Genomic DNA, 22,823 nt, shown 5'->3' on the forward strand with positions numbered 1-22,823 from the left:
TAAATAAGACGTGAGGTTAAGGCAAATTTTTATAAAAGACTAGTGAAAGTTGGTTTAATGGGCACTGAATAGGGGCAGGAGTAGGAAATAAGTGGTTGATAGTGTAGGAAAAAAGATAACTGAATGAACAAAATTGGAACAAGCAAAAGTATAAGGGAAAGAACTAATCTCAAATTATCTTTCCCATTTTAACAGACAAAAAGATGGAGAAATGAAATACAGATAAATTTCATAATGTTTAAGTGTAACTTGGACATACAACAATATCACTTTCATTGACAAAAATTAATATTAAGTCTAAATGAGATCTAAGATTGTTTCACATGTTAATATACTGTAATTATGTAGAGAATACGGCTGGGTTTATAAAGACGTGGTTTCTAAACTCAACTCTAATGCTTACTTCACAAATGACCTTGATTAAGCTGTTGTACTCTTACTGGCCTTAGTTTCTGCATTTCTAAATTAATACCTACATGACGATCTGAAGAATCACTGTTGAAAATTACAGGATGTCAATGGCCTAGCAAAGAGTAGGAATCTGCTTACCATCACCCAGAGCAAAACTTGAGTCACCTTATTATTACAAGCACTTGAAAATGTTCGAGCCTGTAGAAATTATCTCTAAGGACTCGAAGCACTTTGGGATCACATACTTATGTGTACACACTCCACTGGGAAAAAGAGAATGGCAACAAAATAAACAAACATTCCCATACGGAAGAACAGTAAGATAGGAAACTCTCACTAGCCAAAAAGTAGAAAAATAGAAAATAAAAAAATCTGCTGAGATAGTCATATAAAAACAGTCCTGATTTGCTGAATATCTCAGAAGGCTTGAATCATCAGCCTTTTCTGAAATTAAATTAGCCCTTCAGAATATATTTCAGAAGTAAAAACTGTCCTAAAGTGAAGACCATTAACATTGGACATGATCTGGGAAAGGTTTACTGCTACTTAACACGCATATTCTTCAAAACTCAGACAATATCCACAGAGGAATTAGAAAGATTTAAGATCTCAAACTCTTCCCAAACACCCTTAAAGGCTTCATTTGTACATAATTAATTGTATAAAAATAAGCATGATCTCTAATTAAATCGTGTTCTTAAAATCTTTGCTGGGTAACAATTTAGCTTAATTTGAGTTACCATATGTGTGATGGTGGGTGAAGGGGTACATTTAAAAAACTATTTTGTAATATCGACTTCCTGTTATCCTGTGTCCAAAAGACCTTAAACATATAATTTTCTCATCAAATGAAAATGAATATAAGGCTAGCAAAACTAAGTGACCCAAAATCACCAATTAATTGGTGGCATAACTGGGATTGGAGTCCAAGTCTCCTGTCCTTGTTCAGTGCTTTCCCTATACTGCATTGGTTTGATTTCTTGGTGTACTAATGGCAAGAGGTCAAACCAATATTAATTAACCCAAATCTATTTGGATTCTCTCCTTATCCTCTTAACAGATATCTTTGACCCTGCAAAGCCTTAAGTCCTATGGCATAGCATTTTTCAAACTCTGTTCCTCAGAGATACTCTAGGGGATCTATAAACATTTTTAAAATATATTTAACTATTCCTAACACTATTTTAAAAACTCAAAGTATTATAGACCAAATATTATCACAACGGATATCACCCTCCACAAAAATCTTGTTTGTTTTTATGCTAGCTTTAGAGTAAAACTTCTCCTAACACCTCTGTATTGATATGAACTTTTCAAAGTGTGTCACTGATTAATATAGCTTTAATTGTATGCTGGTCTTTTAAAATTCAGTTCTTCATATGTCTATTCATATAAAATTCACAAGTAAATTCACAACTATAATATATAATAGTTGTATAAGGCTCAAGACTGTGATTTTAATGGTCTCCTCGAAGATTAATAAGATGTCATATGGCAAGTCACATTTTAGGTCACTGTAGCAGACTACAAATTGAAAGTGCTTTTCAGACTTTTTAAATTACATGAACTCTGAAAACAAGTATATTACAGATTATCAACTTTCCTTACTCGACATTCAGACAACTCACACTTATATATCTTATACACTTAGAGCTCTCAGGCTTTTCATTTACCAAATTCAGAATGTTCATCAGTTGATAAACCAATAGTTCAAGGTATTGTGCCAAGCAAGATCCTACATACGGATATGTCCCATATGCCAGCCAACATTGTTTCCAAAGCAGTGCCATTTTCATAGTTCAGTGTCCATTTTTACAATTTAAAAAACATTTTATTGCATTTCTCCTATTATTTTATTAGAATGAATGAAAAATTAAAATTCAAAAGCCTACTAATAATATTAATTCAACAATAACAGACATCATCAGGTGATCCAAAAGAAAACTTCATACACTAACTAGACCTAATCAGCTTAAATATAAAGAAAATGCTAAGAAAAAAAGTTAAAAGATCATGTCAAAAGCTAAAGTACAGGTGTGCCAATTATGAACATATATTCTCTCTCACCTCTAAATTCACTCGTTTTGCTTACTCTCAGAAAATGAATTTGGGCCCTTAAAATATTTTTCCTTTGCCAGTTGGCACAAGGTAAGCTTTGTCAGCAGAGGGGGCAGGAGAGTCATCTCAGGAAATTGAGGTGTTTTTGCTCCCTAGGTTCAGGTATGCTTGCCCAGAAGACTCCCAAAGCATATGTAGCTTCTAAAGCTCTTAGCTCCTGCACCAAAGATGCTTCTCTAGCATCCTTTTCCTGCAGCATATGTAGCTTCTCCAAAGCTCAGCTCATGTGTTCATGTGAGAAACTTCCCTGGCACCGGGCTCCTACACCAAAAAATTTTCATAGCTTATAACAATTGCAAAAGTTGTAATTTCTAGAGTATTCTAAACATTGTAATTTTTAATAAAGCTGTTATATTTGCCCTTTCAAAAGAATCACTAGGATAAAAATACCATCATCTATTTTAAAAATGTATAAGTTCCTCCCATACAGTCAAAAGTTTATGTTATTCTTATTTTTTCCTTAAACTTCCCCCATAAAATTTTTAACTAATGTTCTCTTATGCTGAAGGGTCTTTTTTCTAGGGCGTGAAGAGTATAAATTAAAATTAAACTTTTTCAGTTTTGATCATGAAATTCTAAGTAATTAAAAAATTTCTTCTAGATACTATTATCAATATTATAAGTATACTAGTGACCAAAACAATATAAATATATTACAAACTTTGACAGATAATGATTAAATATAGAGTAAAATGGTATTAGAAATTATTCTCAGAGATACAGGCATATATTTCATATTATTTCATATATATATGGATGAATATTGCTGCTAGGTTATATTAGGACTCAGCATCAAGTCTATACCTATTTTATTTTTATAGGTATATGCACTGAAAAGAGTACTCTTATAGATACACAGGAAAAGAAGGAATCTGTTAGTATTGTTACTTATTTTTTTGGCCATCTTCTAAATTATATGTCAAAATAATATCATGAGCTATCATTAAAAATCATTTTTATGATCTACCAATAGATAAATTGATTAGATCCTTCTTTTATTTTGTTTAACTTTAAAAGAAAAGACTTGGAAACTACCTATTTTGCAAGAGTTTTCTTTTTTTAGACATTCACTTTCTTAATACCAACTTTTAAGATGGCCAGAAGCCTCCAAAGTGCAGATAAATCACCTAGGCTTCTTGTCAAAAATGCAGATTATGATGCAGTAAGTCTGGGGTTAGGTCTCAGATTCTGCATTTATAACAAGCACCTAGTAATGACAATGCTGCTGGCGAATGGACCACACTTTTGAGCAGCAAGGGCCTAAACCACAGGCAGGTTTCTAGGCAGATCAACTTTTAAGAGAGAATACACAAGAATAATAAGACGTAGTAAACAATATCCTTTATAACTATTTCTACCTATGTACTTGGAAAGTCTACATGTACTCCCAGGAATTAATATGCCCCATTTTGAAGATTTCTGATCAAATTAGCTACCAAAAATTGAAATTGTTGGGTCTTACACATGTTTAAAATTTCAAATTATAAACCATACACTTCATATCCCTTTTCTACTTAAAATCTTTTGACAGCTCCTCACTTACCAAAAAATTTAATTCAAACTCATTAATGTGGGATGTAATCCTTTACAATTTATGTTTTTAATCAAATAAGCAAATTATGTACACACGCTAACTCCTCTATTTTCTTTCTTGTTTAAAAGTAATGTTTATTTGTTAAAATGAAATAAAATTTAAAACTTTGGGCAATGCCAAAAAAGGCATTAAAAAAATAAAAATCAACCCAATTACTACAACCCCAAGATAATTAATCACTGTTAAGATTTTGGTAAATTTCCTTGCGGTCTTTCCATATGCACAAGAATACAAGTGTAAGTGTAAGTGTAAGTGTGTGTGTGTGTGTGTGTGTGTAAAGATAAATTGGATCAAATCATTTAATCAGAAAAAATTTTTTTGACCTATGGTTTTTTATATGCCATTATATCTGAAACATTTTCTCTACAGCATTTAAAAATATTCTAAAACTTACATATTAATGGCAGCCTAATAGCTCATCATAATTCAACAATATCTAAAAAAAAAACCTGTTCCATTAAATCCGGTAAAAATCTCAGGGCAACACATCTCTATCAATAATATTAGATATTTGCTAAAAGATTAATTTGTAATCTATGCACTATATTTTAGATAAATACAAAAATAAGCACTGCCCTAAATGCCCTGAAAAGCAGGTTAAATACCATAAAAATTTCAAACTATCTTACTTAACTTCCTGAAAAGAATGAAATAAAATTCTAAGAGTTCTCTTTTCATTATACTTAAATTTTTTGCATAGAGTGACAAGTCTCCTAAATGCATTTGTGATAAATGAATGCTTATTTCTCCTAATATGCAGAATCATAAAGGAAGTATAAATAAATAGAGGGGAGGAGTTCACTGACAAATATGGGCAGAATAAATGTTAATTGTGCAGAGGGGAAGATGGCCAGTGACTCTTGAATACCATCAGCCAAGGTGCCCTCAGAAAATAGTACCTTTTGTACTACTGTAACTATGAGATAAATCTGAACAAAAACTAAAAAGACTTACTTGAAGCATTGAAAAATGGTAAATTTGGAGAGAAATATGGGCAATGACACCAGCCAGCAGATGTAATGTCTAAGGAAGAAGTGCCTGATCAATGACCCAACCTGTTTCAAGTGTCCTGTATAACTGTCTGGGAAAAGCCTACCTCCAAGCATCTTCTGGTTCTGATATCCTACACTAACCAAACAGGTTCCAAATGTTAATCAAATTTCCTAAGCAGCTGTTGCTGAACATGCACAAGGGTAAGGATAAATTCCTACACTCGAAAAATTTGAAGAATGGTAAAATAAATTACATCTATATACGAAGAAAGGCTTATACCTCAATTACCTCTTCCAAAAAGTCTCTCCTCAAGCCCTAACCACTTCTAATTTCTATAGCATTTACTACTTTTATCATTCATCTGAATTTAGTTTTGCTACCTTCTATTGTACTGTTATATGGATCACTAGTTCATCTCCAGAGATTCTCTCTTATAACTTCGAATAGGCCTGCGTATGATCCAGGAGTTAGTAGGCACCCAATAATTTATGGTAAAGATAGCCAAAAATGTGAATACCACAATGTAACAGTAAAAACATAGACAAAAATAAATTTTTTTTAACCCTTTAGGTTGTACAAAATGAAGACTGTGATAGATGTCAAACACTTAACCTTTCAGACCTACATGTATGAATCTTCCAACCATCCAAAATTCTCTTAAAGTTCTAGAAGAAACTATTCTGTCAAACTAGAAGTTATTTTTCAGTTCTTTTAAAATCTACACTTCAATTTGTTTAAGGAAAGAATTCATAAACAACTTAAGTTTCATAATTATCTCTCATTTAATATTTCACATGTAAACAAACTATATAAATTTTAGGAAAAAAAACCATACCAACTTTCAACTAACTTCCCCACCACAAACTGCTTAGCAAATATGTGTGAACATATATATGTATGACTCCATGTAATTATGTACACTAATAGAGGTAGATATCTTAAAAGATAAAGACATGGAGCCAATCCACATACATGTATTCTGAACAAAAATAAAGGACAGGCTAAACTGTCACAGAAAGTTCTCAGAAACATAGACTTGAACTCAAGCAATTTGCTAACTAATTCCAGATGGTCACTTTCCTTACTCAACTTCAATTCATATGCATTCATCACTTTCTTGACATTACTTCAATAAGAGAAAAAAATTAACTAACATCAGAACCTCAAACAGTTAAACATTGCATTACTGTATGACCCAGAAATTCCACTCTTAAGCATTTACCCAAGAGAAATGAAAACATATTTTCATTTCTCTTGGGTAAAACTTGTACACAGATGTTTATAGCAACATTAATAGTCGAAAAGTGAATACAACCCAAATGCCCATCCACTAGTGAATGAATAAAATGTGGTTTATAGTTATAATGGAATATTATCAGCCATAAAAAAAGTTGTAGTACTAATACAAGCTACAACATGGACGAGCCTTGAAAACACTATGCTCAGTGAAAGAAGCCAGTCACGAAAGACTACATATTATATGATTTCATTTATATGAAATGCCTGGAATAAGCAAATTTATAGAGACAGAAAGTAGATTATTGGTTGTTTAGGGATGAGAGAGTAAACAGATAATAGCTAAAGGATAGGATTTCTTTTTGACATTATGAGAACGTTCTAAAATTGACAACAGTGATGGTCGCATATATCTGTGAATATGCAAAAAAAACCACTGAATTGTACACTTTAAATAGTTGAACTGTATGGTATGTGAATTACCAAACTAAACACATTGTTATGTAAAAAAGTCAATTAACAAAAACGTTCAAGGATTTGGAGAAAATTATCCCTATGCTAAAATGAATCAAAGTATTGGTAATATGCTCTAAAACAATTAAAAGCTATGAGGCAAATCCGATTCTGTAATAAACTGAGCTTTAAAGTTCTCAAGGTCTCACTAGAAATACTGCCTGTAAGAATTATAAAAAACTTTATTATAAAAACTTTAAAACTCCTAGATAAGCTGTTTCAAGTCCTCCCAAATACAACACTCCCCACCCTGATAACCAATTTCACTTAAAATATTCTCAGAAAGTGCTGAAAACTATGAAAACCATGAAAATGTACAGCATGAATTTAAAACTAATTATTTGACATTTTGAACATGGGCAGTATATGACTCCCTCTAGCCCCAAAACAAACTTGCATTAAAAAGAGAAAGGTAGTCAAAATGCCTAGTTAATTCACTCATTTATTGATTTAATAAACATTAAGCTGGACCACAATGATGAGGGGGAAAAATTCTATAGTCCCTATGGACCCTACGATCTAGTTGGGGGGATAGCTATTTATTAAGTAATCATATAAATAAAAGCATAATTAAAATTGTATAAAGTGATATATGAGAAAGGTACACATTTGTATAAAAGTACTTAACTGTTAGAGCAGGAGCGGTGATGCCAGACACAGGGGGGAAACAGGGTAAGACAGGGTTTCCTGAGAAAATGACATCTAAACTGACAGTTGAAGAATAAGTAGGAGTTAGATTTTATGACTCCTCTGATCAAACTACTTAAATCAAAAGAGAAAAGAGAAGAAAGGGGACAATGAGAGGAAGGGGAAAGGGGACATGTACAAGGATGCTTAAAATAATTTAGTATTTCTATTTATACAAAACAACATGCCTTAACAACAAATAATGCGTAATGACTATAATATCAGTCATACTAAAGGAATGTGAGGATATTTAAAAAGTATTAAATACTAACAATATTTACAAACCAACAAATTTACATTAGATTCAAGTATCTTCCTTCTAAACATTCTTCACATAAATATAATATTCCTATGAAAATTCTGATAAGGTAGATAATTAAAAATCACATTATAAGACAGGCAAATAACTATATACGTATGGCAAAGATTAAACTCTCAATTTCTAGGCCTCATAAACAAGTCTCAAAAGAGAATTGCAAATCATCACATAACCAAGAATAAAATCTCGTTTTAACTTAATTAATCAGTATGTAAAACAATTGCTAACAAATGACATTATGTCTAGTCCATAATTTTTCCCATCAGACACTAGAAGTAGTTAATGTGTCAAAAGGCAAAATGAAGAAATATGTTGAGCAAAAAGAATCTGGGGCTCAAGCATCAGATTATTATGTTAATATAACCATGAAGAATTCCTAAGCCTACAAGATATAACAGTCTAGTCTAAAAGAACTAAACATAGATTTCTGCTTTTGGATATGACAGAAAAGACGGCAGAAGAACAACATTCCTTCTTAGAGCTAGAATAGAAAGGCTGTATTACGTAGAAAGAAAAAAATTCTCAAGAGATCAGAGACTTTTTGAGGCAGCTAAGACCTGAAATGCCAAAAAACTCTAAAAAGAGCCCCACATGCTGTACAGCTTTCCCTCTCGGCTCATTCCATCTATTTTTTTAATGGCGCAGGGAAAGGGACTGAGAAACTGGGAAAAGATAGCCACTGAAGAAAGCAGAAAAGTCAGCAGAGCTTTTAATAATAGGACCAGGGGAACAAAACTTGGTAGTTGGGTCTTGCCATGACACTCAGGACTGGAGAAATCAAGACCCCACGGTGAAGGTAGGCACAGAAGAACAAAACTGATACTGTGTATGGATTTCCTCTTGAGGCATCTGTCTATTAAATTCCACAGAGCCAACAAGCTAAAACGCCAGCAGAAAGCAACTAAAAAGCAAGGAGAAGCTTTTAGGACTCTCGCACTGCTGAAGAGATAATAGCAGGAGAGGTCCCCCCAAAAACAGTCTCTCAGCTGAGTTCTCTAGAGGGTTACCAAAGCTGGGCAAATTAGAGGTTTACAAAACCTAAAACCCAATCTTAAGTCAGCTCAGTTCTTGACTGAGGTGATCTACCTCTATCCTGCCTAACAGAAGATGAGTGACTTCTCTCTAGAGAAATATATCATTAGGTATGTAACTGTAATTGTAACTGTATTTAAATTCTGCATGTAATGTCTGGCATTCAATTGAAAGTTACCAAAAAAATAATGATAATAAAAATAATAATTATCAGACTAACCAAGACATCTAACCAAAAGAAAAAAGATGATAGAAATAGACCTACATGTGAGCCAGAAATTGGAGCTTTAGACAGACTTTAAACTAACTTGACTGATATGTTCAAGAAAATAGATGACAATATAGAGATTTTCACCAGAGAACTAGAATCTATTTTTAAAGAGAAAAGGTTGGGGTGGGGGGAGAGTTTATTAACTGAAAATTCTACCACTAAAAAAATACTATAGCTAAATCCAAAGAATGATTACCAGAGGAAAGGGAGGAAGGGAGGATGTAGATAGGGGCAAAGGGAGTCAAATATTTGGTGACAAAAGGAAATTTAACTTTGGATGCGGAACACACAATGCAATATATATATATATATGATGGATTACTGAATTGTATACTTGCAACCTATTTGATATTATTGACCAATGTCACCCCAATAACTTTTTTGCCCCAATAATTTTAATTTAAAAAAAAAAAATCAAGAAAAAAATAGGGAGTTAAAATCGGACTAGGCATAGCTGAACAGAGAATTAGTGAACTGGAACACAGGCAAGTAAAATCTATCCAGAATGGAATACAGAAAGAAAAAAATGACAGAAAAGACAGAGAAGAGCATAAGACCAAATGGGACATGATGAAATGTACAGTATAGATTTAATTGGAGTCAAAGAGGGAAATAAGAAAAAGAATGGGGCAGAAACAATACCTGAAGAATCTCAAAATTTTTTAGAACTGATGAAAGAGTCATGCTACACATTCAAGAGGTTCCAGAAACCCCGAACAGATTAAGTACAAAGTAAACCACTGTATTCTTTGGTGCTAATAGCTACATCTCTAAAATTAAAATTATTTTTGAATGACTGAAATACAGTAAAATCAGATCACCACAAATAACTGAAATGTATCTTATCTACATGTAAAACACAAAGTCCCTGCATCAGGCCCAAAAAGAACATATTAAAAATCTACTACATTTACCTAAAAGTTAATGCAAATAATAGAGCCATTTGCCTACCTGCAAAAAAAAAAAAAATTAATAATATGTAACTTCCCAGCATTTGATCAAGATAAAAAGTACTTCTGCATAAAAGGATATTGAAGATGCTCAGAGAAGAATCATAACTTGCTAAAAGTCACAAAGATCTAATTCTAGGAGCCAGCTCTGCAGATTTAATCTCTAGTCCTCTATTCACCTGAAGATACTTTTTTCCTTCTATCCTAGGTGTCTTTGTTTTTCTGAAGTTCTAAGATTATCAGACTTAAAATATCAGAACTTTCACTGGCCAGTAAGGTTCCCAAGCCAGGACAGTGTCTAATCTCAGTTTAGGGTGAAGGGAAGGGGAGGGAGGGGAAAGAAGAGCATGGCAATTCCCAGTCTCCAGAGATCTGAATACCTTCAAAATAGTGGTTCACAACTCTGTGGGCTGCAGAAGCCTATGGCATTATAATGAATCCTTAAGATCAAACATAAACCAAATAAATACTAAATCTTTTTCAAATGTATGTGATTAATAAAGTTAAAATTCATTTAAAAGCCAAAGTAAGAGAAGGAAAAGAAGTTATTAGGAGCAATGTCATTCTGAATTATAAAAGCATTCTCTAGACAACTCTAAAGACATGCCTGACCAAAACCACATTCTTAATCCCAAATTACTAAGGATAATGCCAAAATAAACCCAGGGTACAGAGAAACAGGAAGTTTCCTTCAAAGACTGTAGGAAAATAAACTGATACCTTTAATCCAACAATTCAGCATCTAGGAACTCATCATAAATGAGTTGTTTGTTTCTGTAACGCAAACTCATTACTTGTAATGGCCAAAGAACAAAAACAAACAACAACAACAACAAAAATCCAGAAAGCCTAAATATCCAAAAATAGGGGATCAATTAAATAAAATGTCAAATTATTACACGGATTATGTAACAAATAACAATATAGAAAATATTTAATAACATGAGGAAATACTACATATAGACATAACAAAATATCTGGAATGATATATATCAAAGGATGATTAGTTATCTTTAGGTGGTATTTTGTTTCTGTGGGTTTATAGTTTGCAAATATTCCACAAAGACTTAGGGGCTTTTTTTGCAATCAGAAAAAATATAAATTCATTTTTAAATGTGAAACTTTAAAATAGTTGAAAAAGATTCAGCTCCTATCCTAGTAGTCAAATCGTCATTTTACTCTGAACCATGTTAACACGGTAACATTTTACTTAATGTTTAAGTAATAAAAAAGACTAACGGAAAAAAAGGTGAACACACTTAAAAATACATCGAATTTTACCATCTAAACTATTTGTTTTTTAATAATACGTAAACAAGATAGGAATCATTCCACACCAATGGAATTACCTAATGAGTAAAAAACATTTCAAGGTCCTCCCAGTTTTCATACTAATACATTAAAACCTTAAGTGTCAACCTAAAATATATCAAAATATCATTCTCTCTCTCTATTCTAAACTTATAGCACTTCATATCTGTATTCTCAATTAGGTACATAATATAGTCATGTAAAATACTGAAGGAGTTTTGGTAACAGAAGTCAGAAGGTCCAAGATCAGTACTCTATTCCTACACTTCCAACTCTCAAACCTAGGCAAGTTAATCTACCTCTCTGAACCTCAGTTTCCATACATGTAAAATAGCATTTTTTTATTATAGAGTTTTTGTGAAGACTATATCAAAGACCACAAGTGCTAAGCGTAGGGCCTAAGTAATAGAAGGTACTTCAATAAGTGGGGATTGTGACTAAAGGCTCATGCAATAGTTTTTAAGTCAGAGACTTTGCCAAGCCTCTTGAAAATGATATGGCCTTGGACAAGTTACTTAACCTGTATCCTCATCTGCAAAACAGATATAATACCTATCTTGCAGGTTTGTGCTAAGGATTAAGTAAAACTGTTTATCTTGCATATGGTAAGGTACTCAATAAATTGCAGTTAGTATCACTATTAACTAGCAATAAACGTTTGCGTATAGAGATTAGCAGTTTATAAAATATTTTTACATATAAAAGTGCATGTAATTCTAAAAACTACTTATCATTTAAATAAAGGTATTTCTCTTAATTCCCAAATTAGGTGTAAATTTCAGAAAAAAGAAAATATGGGCAAACTTTTTAAAGCACACTGAAAAATAAAAGGCAACTTTATTAATTTCAAAGTGTAAAAATATGTCATCTACAACTAGATCTGCTTTAAAATGTTTAAAGTCCAAGACATGATTCCATAGTGTAGCGGTTAGCACGTCTGCTTTACACACAGAAGGTCCTAGGTTTGCACCCCAGTGGAGCCACAGTCCATGGTCTTCAGCCATGCCACCCTGAATAAGCCCGATGTCTAATCTTGTGAAGCTAAGCAGGGTTGGGCCTGGTTAGTACTTGGATGGGAGGCCACCTAGGAAGACCAGGTGCTGTAGGCATAAATAATAATAAATAATTTAAAAAATAAGTAAATAAAAATTTTAAAGTCCAAATCAATCCAAAATGGTTAGAAGGGAAAATGTTTGGGGTTTTTTTCCTGCTTTTGGGAGAAGGAAAAAAATTCTAAGTCCTTGGGAAGAAAATAGAGATCTGAATTTTTCTTTTTGTGACTTCACATTTCTATTCAACTAAAACGTGTCTTTAATACAACAACTCTTTCAAATCTCTGAATTCCTGTCTCCATCTTTGTGCAGAAGCAGAACAGCACTACCGTTAAGACTATGGACTATGGAGCCAAACTGCCTGGGTTCAAATCCTGCATTTATCTAGCAGTGTGACCTTCACAAATTTTAACCTCTCCATGCCTGTTTCCTCATCTGAAAAATGGAGATTCCTCATTCAATTGTTGTGAGGATTAAATGAATATCTTTAAAGTGTTCATAAGAGTCTAGCATATGGAAGGCACTGTTCTAAGTGTTTTGCATTGTTACTGGATTACTACCCCTCAAAGTGCCCACATCTGGTATTTGTAATCAATAAATATTTGCTACTCTGTAGACAATTTCAACAAACGGTTTTACTTAAAATTAGACCTGCTTACGAAGTACCTTAACATGACTGTCACCGCCAGTAAAGACATAACAATTACTGTTAGAGGATGTTAGAGCAAAGGTAAGGAAAATTAATCCCTTCTTACACTTCCTATCATACAAAGCTGTAACATCCTTACATTCTAACAGAAGTTCAGTACCAAGAGTTTTACAGTTTAGGCACAGCACGCAACAACTCAGCAGACACAAAACTCTCAAACTCAAGCTCTATAATACTCAACTACACTCCTTCAAAGAAAAAAAGTCCAGATTACTCTTCTAATAGTTTAATGTTTTAAAATAAAAATTATACTGCCCAAGTCAACAGACTATCATAATGATTAAATAAGACAATGTAACCAAAAGCGTTTAAAAGTTAAATATGCATTAAATACTAGTTTATGAATATATTTGTGAAAATTATAACAGATTTCTCCAATTTCAAACAGCTGCCTTCTAAATCCAAAACTAGTGCTCTGGGGCCAGAATAGCAAGACATAAAGTTGCCATCCCACTAAATCAGGGGTCCCCAACCCCAGGGGCACGGACTGGTACTGGTCCATGGCTTGTTAGGAAGCAGGCTGCACACCAGGAGGCAAGCCAGTGAAGCTTCATCTGTATTTTCAGCTGCTCCTCAGCACTAGAATCACGGCCTCAGCTCCACCTCAGATCATCAGGCATTAGATTCTCATAGGAACATCTGTCCCTGGTGCCAAAAAGGTTGAGGACCGCTGCACTAAATCACTTCCTACTTGAAATGTACTCTTCCCTTTCTATTTGTAACTCGAATGGGACTTGTGATATCCAAGTCTCAAGAGTGTGAAATCCTGGAAGTAGGCTAACTCAAGACCAGGAAAATGTCTCTAGTTTTTAGATCTAACAATGCCACTCAATTCCTGTCTGTGAGCCCAAACTTGGTAAAGAAAAACGGTGATTATCTTCAGGTTCAAGAAAGTGTTAGCCCTGAAAATCAGAAGTCAAGTACCCAGGGCCACATTTCAACTCCAGCTGAGAGCTAGAATGTTCACCTGGCTTACTTTCAAATTAAAAGTTGGATTCCGGTATCAATCAGGGACACAGTCATACAACAGTCATCAACAGGACACACAGGCTAGATCAGACCACAGGTCACTTGGCACCCTTCACTGAACCAAATCCTATGAAGGCCTGACTGCCAACCCTTGACCTGAAGAATAGGACAATGCGCTGGCAGTCAAGAATTAGATTCTTCCAGCCATAGATCCATTTTGAGATTCTTGAAAGATTTGACTAGAGAAACCAAATTTGAGAAAATATGAAGAATTTTTGAAAAACAGGTGGGAAACTTCCTTGACAAATCTAGTCACTTCGTTTGCTCAGTAACATAAAAGTGTATTATTTGTAACTTGTCCATAAAATCATTCCTGAGCTTGTGAGATTATGGTCCAGAGGGACAATCAGCACTTTTCTTCAGCGTCTGCACAGATCTTAAAACTTTACTACATCAGTTATCTGTATGTAAAATTGGAGTTAGATCTGCTCCTTCTCTTCAAAGGTAAAGATAAATAAATACTGTATGAAAATACTTTCAGCATTTCAGAAGGAATTTGCTACAGAAAAAACATGATACTAATGCAATGGAACCAGTATTGGAAGTCAAATTCATTAGAGTCAGACTTTCTGCCTATATTTGAATTTCTGAGTTAGGAAATTGGTCTATCTATATAAATCTGTGTTCCAAGCCATAATATAATGGCACTCATCTGTAATGTCCATCTGGCCCACTCTCTATCTTTTTCAGAACTACCAACAGGGGAATATGCGCCCTGCAGATGCTAGTCTCCTCACTTGCAAGGATTGAGATCGACTGCACAACTTTTCAGCCTTCCGTGACTTTTACCACTCTTACGGTGCTCATCACTTTTAATGACCTCCCCTCCCCACAGAAACTCCTCTTCTCAGCCTTACACTTTGTCCCGACAGCAATCGACCGAACTGTCCCCGGTCTCCGGCCAGCTCGTACGACCTTAGACATGTCCACCAGTGTGCCTGCCGTCCGGACCCCAAAAGCTCCGACTTCTGCCCACCTCCCTGAGCCGCTCGCCCCCTAAGTCCTCCTCAACCTCCAAATCCTGGGCGCAGCATCACAGGCTTCCAGTTGTCCTAAGCGCTCCGGACCCGCCACACATCTCGCCCCTTCCCCGCGCGACCTCGGTCCCCCGACCTTAAACCCTCCCTGAGTCGGGGGCGAACAACGCTCTCGGCAGCTGGACTGACTCCGGAGGCCGCGCGTCCCCTCACCAGGCCCTGCCTGGGCCTCTCTGCTTGGCGCCCTCCACTGCCCCACTGGCCCAGCCTTGCTTACGCCGAAGAACAGGGAAGCACGAGCCTAGGGCCCGGCACTTACTCAGGAAGGTAGGTGGAGGAGAAGGAGCTCCACTTGTGTAGCGCGTAGGGGAGAAGCCGGCACTCGGGCGCCGCAGCAACAGCCCCGCCAGCCGCCATCTTGTCAGCACCGAAGCGGCAGCCACCGACCGCCGGCCGCGCCGGGAGGAGGGAAGGGGCGTGGCCTGCTCTTAAAGGGGCCGCAGCCCTCCTCGGCCGTCGGCTCCCTGGGTCTCCCCTCATCCGTACCGCTGCCTGCAAGGCTGAGGCGCGTGCGGGTCCGCGTTTCTCGCCGAGTTTCCGACGCTGACACCCAGCCCTCGCCCCCTTAACGGGTTGCCGAAACTGGGATGAGAGCGTGAGCGTCTGAGGGACTCTCTTTGGGGCTTGGAGGGAGCGGCGCAAAGGACTTTCCTTACAAACTGAGGTAAGGAAAATTCCAAGAATATTATGAAAAGAAATAAGTTGTAGTTATGGGCTGGGAAGGGAACTTGGAAAAGGAACGTCTGTGCGAAATAAGTTGTAGTTATGAACCGAGAAGACGATCTTGGAAAAGGAAGGTCTGTGCGACTTCGGAAACCACTGCCCTCTCCAGTTGATCAATCCTTTGAGGACACAGCATTGAAGGGAATTGGAGTGGAATAGCTAATGTCCTTTCCCTCTGGAGTTGCCCTGGTTTTAAATGTCCTGTCCCCGTGTTCCAGAGTCACGCGGAGACAGGAAAAGGAAATGCTCGCGTGTCCTCCCACCGTGTTCTGTGCCCTTCATTGTAAACATTTGTCGTTCGCCCTCTCATACGAATCTTGTGGAATTTGTTTACTCAGCCCTGACATTCACTTCCAGATCAGAAAAAATAAATAAATAAATACTTAAGGAGTTGGGAAGCTGTGTGTCATTTTTGCAGTTGGTAAATCTGATCACTTTTAATTCTGACAGAAATTTAGCCCAAAAGTTCAGAAAGAGCCAGAGACAGTGTCAAAAAAAAAAGGAATTGCTTTAAATATCTGGCAATTTTAGATAACGCTCCCATCAGGCACCTGTTGGTCAGGGTTATGCATGTTTATTCCTTAGCTTAGCCACTGCAGTCACCAGAGTACTCCTCACTCATTGTCTAAGAAGTTCTACCCCTGAAAGCTTGGACAGTAGTTTCATCTCCACCTAACAGATGGAAAAACTCATGCAAAGAGTTTCTCAGTGAATGACCAAGGGAGTCGAAACACCTCAATAATTGTATTCGCTTCCTGTTGTAATCCTTAACCCACCCATAGTTCCTCAGATCCTTTCCTGACTTCCTATTTTCATAGAGGAAAACCCAGTAATGGCCCCCACTAGCATATCGGGATCAAGAACGCTAAATAGAAAGGCCACAATACATCAACCTTTAAAATCACATGGGCTTTGAGTGTTACAGCATGTTGGAAAAGTATGTCTTCCTTGATGAAATGCTATAACCTCAATGACTCGAGTTGGGAGTCCAAAGACGGTGGGAGACGCCAGAGAAGGTTAGTCCCAAAATGATTAGTGGTTATCTTTGGAGAAAAGAGATACTTTTCAAGGGGAGAAAAGTAGATGATGACTCAGTTCAATTAGTTTGGGGCCCCAAATTTACTAATTATACCTTTGACTCTAATGTAAATAGAGACCTAATTCTTTTCCAGACATAGAGTTATAGTTTATGAGTGGTCTTTTTAAAAAACACATATAAGTTCTTCCTAAGATGACTTCTATGACTTTCTATTTTCTTTGGCTAACATCAAAAGCCCTTAGCTGAGGACTTGATTACTCCTGCCTTGATTACTCCTCCATCCTTTTCTCTCTCTTCTTTATCTTTTTCCCTCTACTCTAGCCACACTAAACCAATCACTGAATTGGCTCCTACAATTTGTATTCTCTGGCCTCCAGGACTTAGTCTAAACCAAGCTAACTCCCACTCATTTTTCAGATTATTTCATTCTGGAAAAATCTTCATCATCTATTTTGAGGTTAGATGCCATTTTCTACATTTCCCTTGGTACCCTGAGTTGCCCTCATCTTAGCAAACATCACAATATATTTTAATTTTCACTTTATTTCTCACCTTCCTAAACTAGAACTCCCACAAAGGTAGAAGTCATGTATGTCTTATTTACAGTTGTATTCTCAGTCCTGTAGGATGTTTACATGGTAGATGTTTAACAAATATTTATTAAAAAAAATAACTGGATTGTGCTAAAAGAGAATATGGGTTGCAAAGAGAAAAGAATGCCAGAACTTCTCAGACTACAAACATGTATTCCTGAGGTATGGTTGCCACAGAGCATATAAAGACCCGGGATAGCATGGCTCTCCTGCAGCACAAATCTTACAAAGCGTAAAATAATTTAAAACATTCATATATTAACATAAATACAAAGAGATATGATACTGACCCCAAAATGTATGAAAATGTTAAGATAAAATAGAAGACTAAAGAAATTTCGAAATTTGCAGGAGTCTGCTGCTAGTAGCCCAGATCTCCTAGGGGTACACCTTTATCTCCTCTGCCTTTGGGGCATTGCTTAGGTGGTGGGGTTTATTGTAAGGATACAAGGGAAAGGCCTGGAAATTGTCAGTAGCCATTTAGCCCCTCCAGTTCTCCCATACTTAAAAGACTGGGACATATTGATGGCCTCATGGAGGACTGGACAATGGATCATCATTTTTCAGAAATCAACTGCTGTAATGGTCCAGTCATGTTGTCATCCCCAGAAGCAATCATGTTTTTTACTCTGTGATGCCTTCTAAATATGGTTCTCATAGTAAATACTTCCCAGAGAGAGTAACTGATTGTATTTGGTTTGTCACAATTCACTATCTTTTCCTGCAAAAAAAAATATTTATCAAGAGTCTGTGATATGCCAGGCCCTATTCTAGATGCTAAGGAGACAGGGATAAATAGACAAGCCAGACAAGGGCTCTGCTTTCATTGAGCTTACATTCTGGTAGGTCAACATATAATAAATGTAATAAACAAATAAGTCAACTAGATCATTTTAGTTTGTGCATTTTAGGTGCTAAGAAGAGACTACACCAGTAGATCAGATAGTAAAGGAAAGCTTCTCTAAGAAGGTAACATTCGAGCTAATACCTATAGAAATAGAAAGGCTGGAAAAAAACATTCTAGGCAGAGAGAATTAGCAAGAGTAATGGGCCTGTTGCGAGAAAAGGGTTGGTGTGTTCAAAGAATAGAAAGTATGGCTGGAGCAGAGTGATGGAGGAAGCTAGTGGAGTCAGACAAGTAGGATCCTAACAGTCTTGATAAGGAGTCATGATGTGGAAATGGAACTTGTACAGGATTCAAGCCAAGGAGAAGCATAATTCACTTTACCTTTCATAAAGATCACTCTGCAAAACAAAAGGGTTGATGAAAGGCAAAATGGGTTAAGGTAAAGGAGACTTGACAGGAGGTTATTATAGTAGCCAGCCAAGAAATGACAGTGGCTTAGACTAGCAGAGGAGATGAAGAGAAGTGATTGAATTGGGACATATTTTGGAAAGTAAAGCCAATTAGACTTGCTGATGAAGAAGGGAAGGCAGGAAGAAAAGGAAAGATTCCAGGATAACTCCTGGGTTTGGGGTTTGTACCACTGAGTAGATAGTGATGTTTTTATTGAGAGAAGAAGATTTGGGATTGGAACAGTTCTGGGGAAGAAGGAACTGAGAATTCTGCCTTCAATGTACTATATATGGGATGCCCAATAGTAGTAATCCAAGTGAGATTGCCAAGTATCCAATATAGGGACTTACATTGGTCAGAGTCTTATATCAAGCAACTTCATAGGCCTTTGGCCTTTTTCATATCTAACCAATCAGTGGTTGCTTTTTTTGGCTTAGGCACTTATTCCTGGGTCAATGAATTTTTCTCTGAGTAGCACAGTCACTGTAACTCTAGGTGTAGCAGCTCTAGATAGAAGAAACCACCTGTGGCAGCCTTCTGCAGAGGGGATGGAGAAGTTATAGAATAGCCTAGAGAAAGAAACCTAGAGTATCTTCATTTTAGTCTCATTTCTGCTACTTTTCTAACTACGAGGCCATGGAAAAGTCATTTAACTTTGAGTCTCATTTTCCACCACTATAAAGTGAATTTAATAAATATCAAATCTATTTCACAAGGGTGTTTTGAAAGTCAAGTGAAAGAAGAGTGTCTAGCTTATCGGCTATAAGTTCTCATTTAACTCTCACAGAAACTCTAGGGGATGAATATTATTACCCCCCTCTTCACAAATGAGAAAAATAAGGCCTAGAAAGGTTAAATAATTGTTTGTTGTCTTTGGTTTACCCTTCCAGATGTGTGGGAGGGAAGAGAGTGAGGTTGGGGTATTCGTCCCCTTGGCTGTAAGGTCACTCGGCTGACTGGCCCTTACAACCAAAGACAAGAAGTCCTCCTCCCAAGTGGCCTCTCCATACAGCTCTCTCTGGTTCTGGGTTCCAGTAACCACCCCTCCTCACTCCCTGTGGTTTCCCAGTATGTTCTCACATCTTTATAAATAGTCCCTTTAATAAACCTCTCAAATTGCCCAATTTGAGAATGCCATCTGTTTCCAGCTGGGTCCCTAACTAATACAATAACTTATCTAAGGAAATATAGCTAATCAGTGGCAAAAGCCCATCCTGTTTAATCAAATCCTATTTGTCTCATATGGGAAAAGACTTAGTAAACTGTAAAGTACGATTCAAATAGAAGATATTTTCAAATAATGAAGATTGTCAGAGTTAAAAAGCAAAATAAATACAGCTGATTTTATTCGTTTCCAGGCAAAGGAACACACCAATTGGTTGAAGGGGAAAGGTGTTTTTAATTGTTGGAAATGGTCGTTACAGTAATTGAAGATTAAAACAAATACTCTAAATAGGCTGGAATAAATCCATAGCTTTGTACATACTTAAAACAAGCCCCATACTTCATTGGTCAGGGAAAAAAAATCTTCAGATAGGTCCTGTAAGGGTCTTGCTTTAACTTACTAGGTTTATTAAAAGTTTGTGGTTTCTTTAACAGCTTTAGTTGTTTTTCCTGGTGTAATTAATGGGAACTTTTTAGGTCTACATTTACATTATTCTTCCTTAAATCCTCTATAGCACATAGCAGATACTCAAGAAATATTTCCTGAATCGCATCTCTTAGTCCCTCTTGAATTTCTTTTCACTAGTTGTCTTAGTTGAGGCTGTTATAACAAAAATACAATAGACTGGGTAGTTTAAACAACAAACATTTATCTCTCACAGTTCTGGAGGCTAGTAAGTCCAAGAATAAGATGCCGATAAATTCAGTATCTGGTGAGAGCTCTCTTCCTGGTTTGCAGACAGCCACCTTCTTGCTTCTTCTGCTCCTGGTTCCCCAAAATGTATGTCCTCACATGCAAAATATATTCATTTCATGCTAACAGCCCCCAAAATCTTAACTCATTCCGGCATCAACTCTAAAGTCCAAAGTCTCATATAAATATCATTTAAATCAAATATGGGTAAGATATCCTAAAGTAGAATTCCTTTCCAGCTATGAGCTTGTGAGACCAAATCTGCATAGGATAGACATTCACATGCCAAAAGGGAGAAATAAGAAGGAAGGAAGGGATGATTAGTCCCCAAGCAAGTACAAAATCTAGCAAGGCAAACTCCATGAGACCTCAAGGCTCAAAAACAATCCCCTTGTCTCAATACTCTGCCATCTGGATCCCCGCTTCCCCCAACCAACCCCCACTTCCTGATCACACCCCACTTCACCCCTGCCCCACCGTTCTACCTGGCCAGAAACATATCCCCAGGGTTCTACCTGGTGGTGATCACATCCCCACAGCCCCCACAGCCAAAGTTTTGGGTGGTGGCTGTCTGGCCTATTGCAATGCTCTCCCACTTCTTGAAACCATGGAAGCAGCCTTGATGATCTCTGAATTGCCTTTGGGGTCATTCTTCCCTTGTCTTGAAGAATAGCTTTGTTCCAAATGAATAGTTGTATGGTCCTGGCCCTATAAAACCTAAGTCAAACAGTCTTCCTTCATTCCATCCCTTTCAGTTCAAACCTAGGTGTTCCTGCTGGGGTGGCTGATTAGGTCCGTGGTTCACATCCGCGCTAATCTCCTTGTCAAATGGCCAGTCAGCCACACCTTTGGTGTTCTTTTCCAAACACAATTGTCTCACTTTTTTGTAATATGGACAGCTGAGAAATTTCCAACTCTTTAAATTCTGGTTCCTTTTCACCTAACAATTTCATTGTCAATTCATTTATCCCCTTTTGCACTTTACAGTAAGCAGTCAGGAAGAACCGAGCCATTTCTTCAACAGTTTGCTTGGAAATCTCCTCAGCTAGATGTCCAGTTTCACCACTTAAAAGTTCTACCTTCCACAAAACACTGGAACATAAACACAGTTCGGCCAAGTTATTTGCCACTTTATAACAAGGATCATCTTCCCTCCAGTTTCAGACTATGTGTTACGCATTTCTGTGTGAGACCAGAATGGCCTTTATTGCCCATATTTCTACCCACATTCTATTCATGTTGTTTGCATATTCTCTAAAAAGATAGACACTTTCTCTCTAGCTCTTCTCCCCTCTTTTTGAGCTCTCACCAGAATCACCTTTAGCGGTTCCTTCCCAGTAATATTGATTTTTTTCTAGTATGCACCTCAAAATCTTCCAGCCTCTGCCCATGACCCAATTCCAAAGTTGCTTCCACATTTTTAGGTATTTGTTACAGCAGCATCCCCACTTCTCTGCACTAATTTCTGTCTTAGCTCAGGCTGCTCCAACAAAAATATCATACATTGGTGGCTTACATAATATGCATTTATTTCTCACACTTTGAAGCTGGGAAGTCCAGGGTCAAGGCACTAGTAGATTTTGTGTCTGGTGAGAGCCCTAATCCTAACTTGCAGATGGCTCCCTTCTTGCTGTATCCTCACGTAGAGAGAAGAGCTCTGGTCGCTTCATCCCTGTAAGGGCACCAATGCCATCTGGGGGGCTCCACCCTCATGACCTCATCTAAACCTAATTACTTCCCAATGGCCCCATCTCCAAATAATATCGCATTGGGAATTAAGGCTTCAACATATGAAATTTGGAGAACAAAAACATTCAGTCCATAGCATTGATTTATGATATTTAAAAAAATAAAATAAAAAGAATGTGCTTAGGGATCATTTATAGATCAGAAGACTAAAAAGAATTAAAGGCATGGGAGCTGTCAACATATTTTTGGTCAATAAATGAAGAAAATCACCATCTGAATTAGAAAGAGTGAACTTGCCCAGTATAATTCCCATTGGACATTTCTCGTATGCCAGGAACTTACAGGCATTATTTCAACAGCCC

General features: G+C 36.7%; 1 protein-coding gene and 1 pseudogene across 2 annotated transcripts in view; one reads left to right on the forward strand and one right to left on the reverse strand.

Moving 5' to 3' along the window:
- Positions 1-22,823, reverse strand: part of MKLN1 (muskelin 1) — a 284,216-nt gene that overhangs the window by 128,665 nt on the left and 132,728 nt on the right. Inside the window, exon 1 of one of the 2 annotated variants that reach the window (XM_006910511.2) lies at positions 15,522-15,669. The exons of the other annotated variant lie outside the window; for it this stretch is intronic. Within the exon in view, the coding sequence (XP_006910573.1) occupies positions 15,522-15,619 (98 nt within the window). The 5' untranslated portion in view covers positions 15,620-15,669. Of the gene's footprint in view, positions 1-15,521; positions 15,670-22,823 lie in introns of those variants that run through there. 2 annotated transcript variants of the gene reach the window in all.
- Positions 12,428-12,544, forward strand: LOC112478802 (annotated as a pseudogene).

Source organism: Pteropus alecto, unplaced genomic scaffold (genome assembly GCF_000325575.1).
Source record: "Pteropus alecto unplaced genomic scaffold, ASM32557v1 scaffold22, whole genome shotgun sequence".
NCBI classification, from domain to species: Eukaryota; Metazoa; Chordata; class Mammalia; order Chiroptera; family Pteropodidae; genus Pteropus; species Pteropus alecto.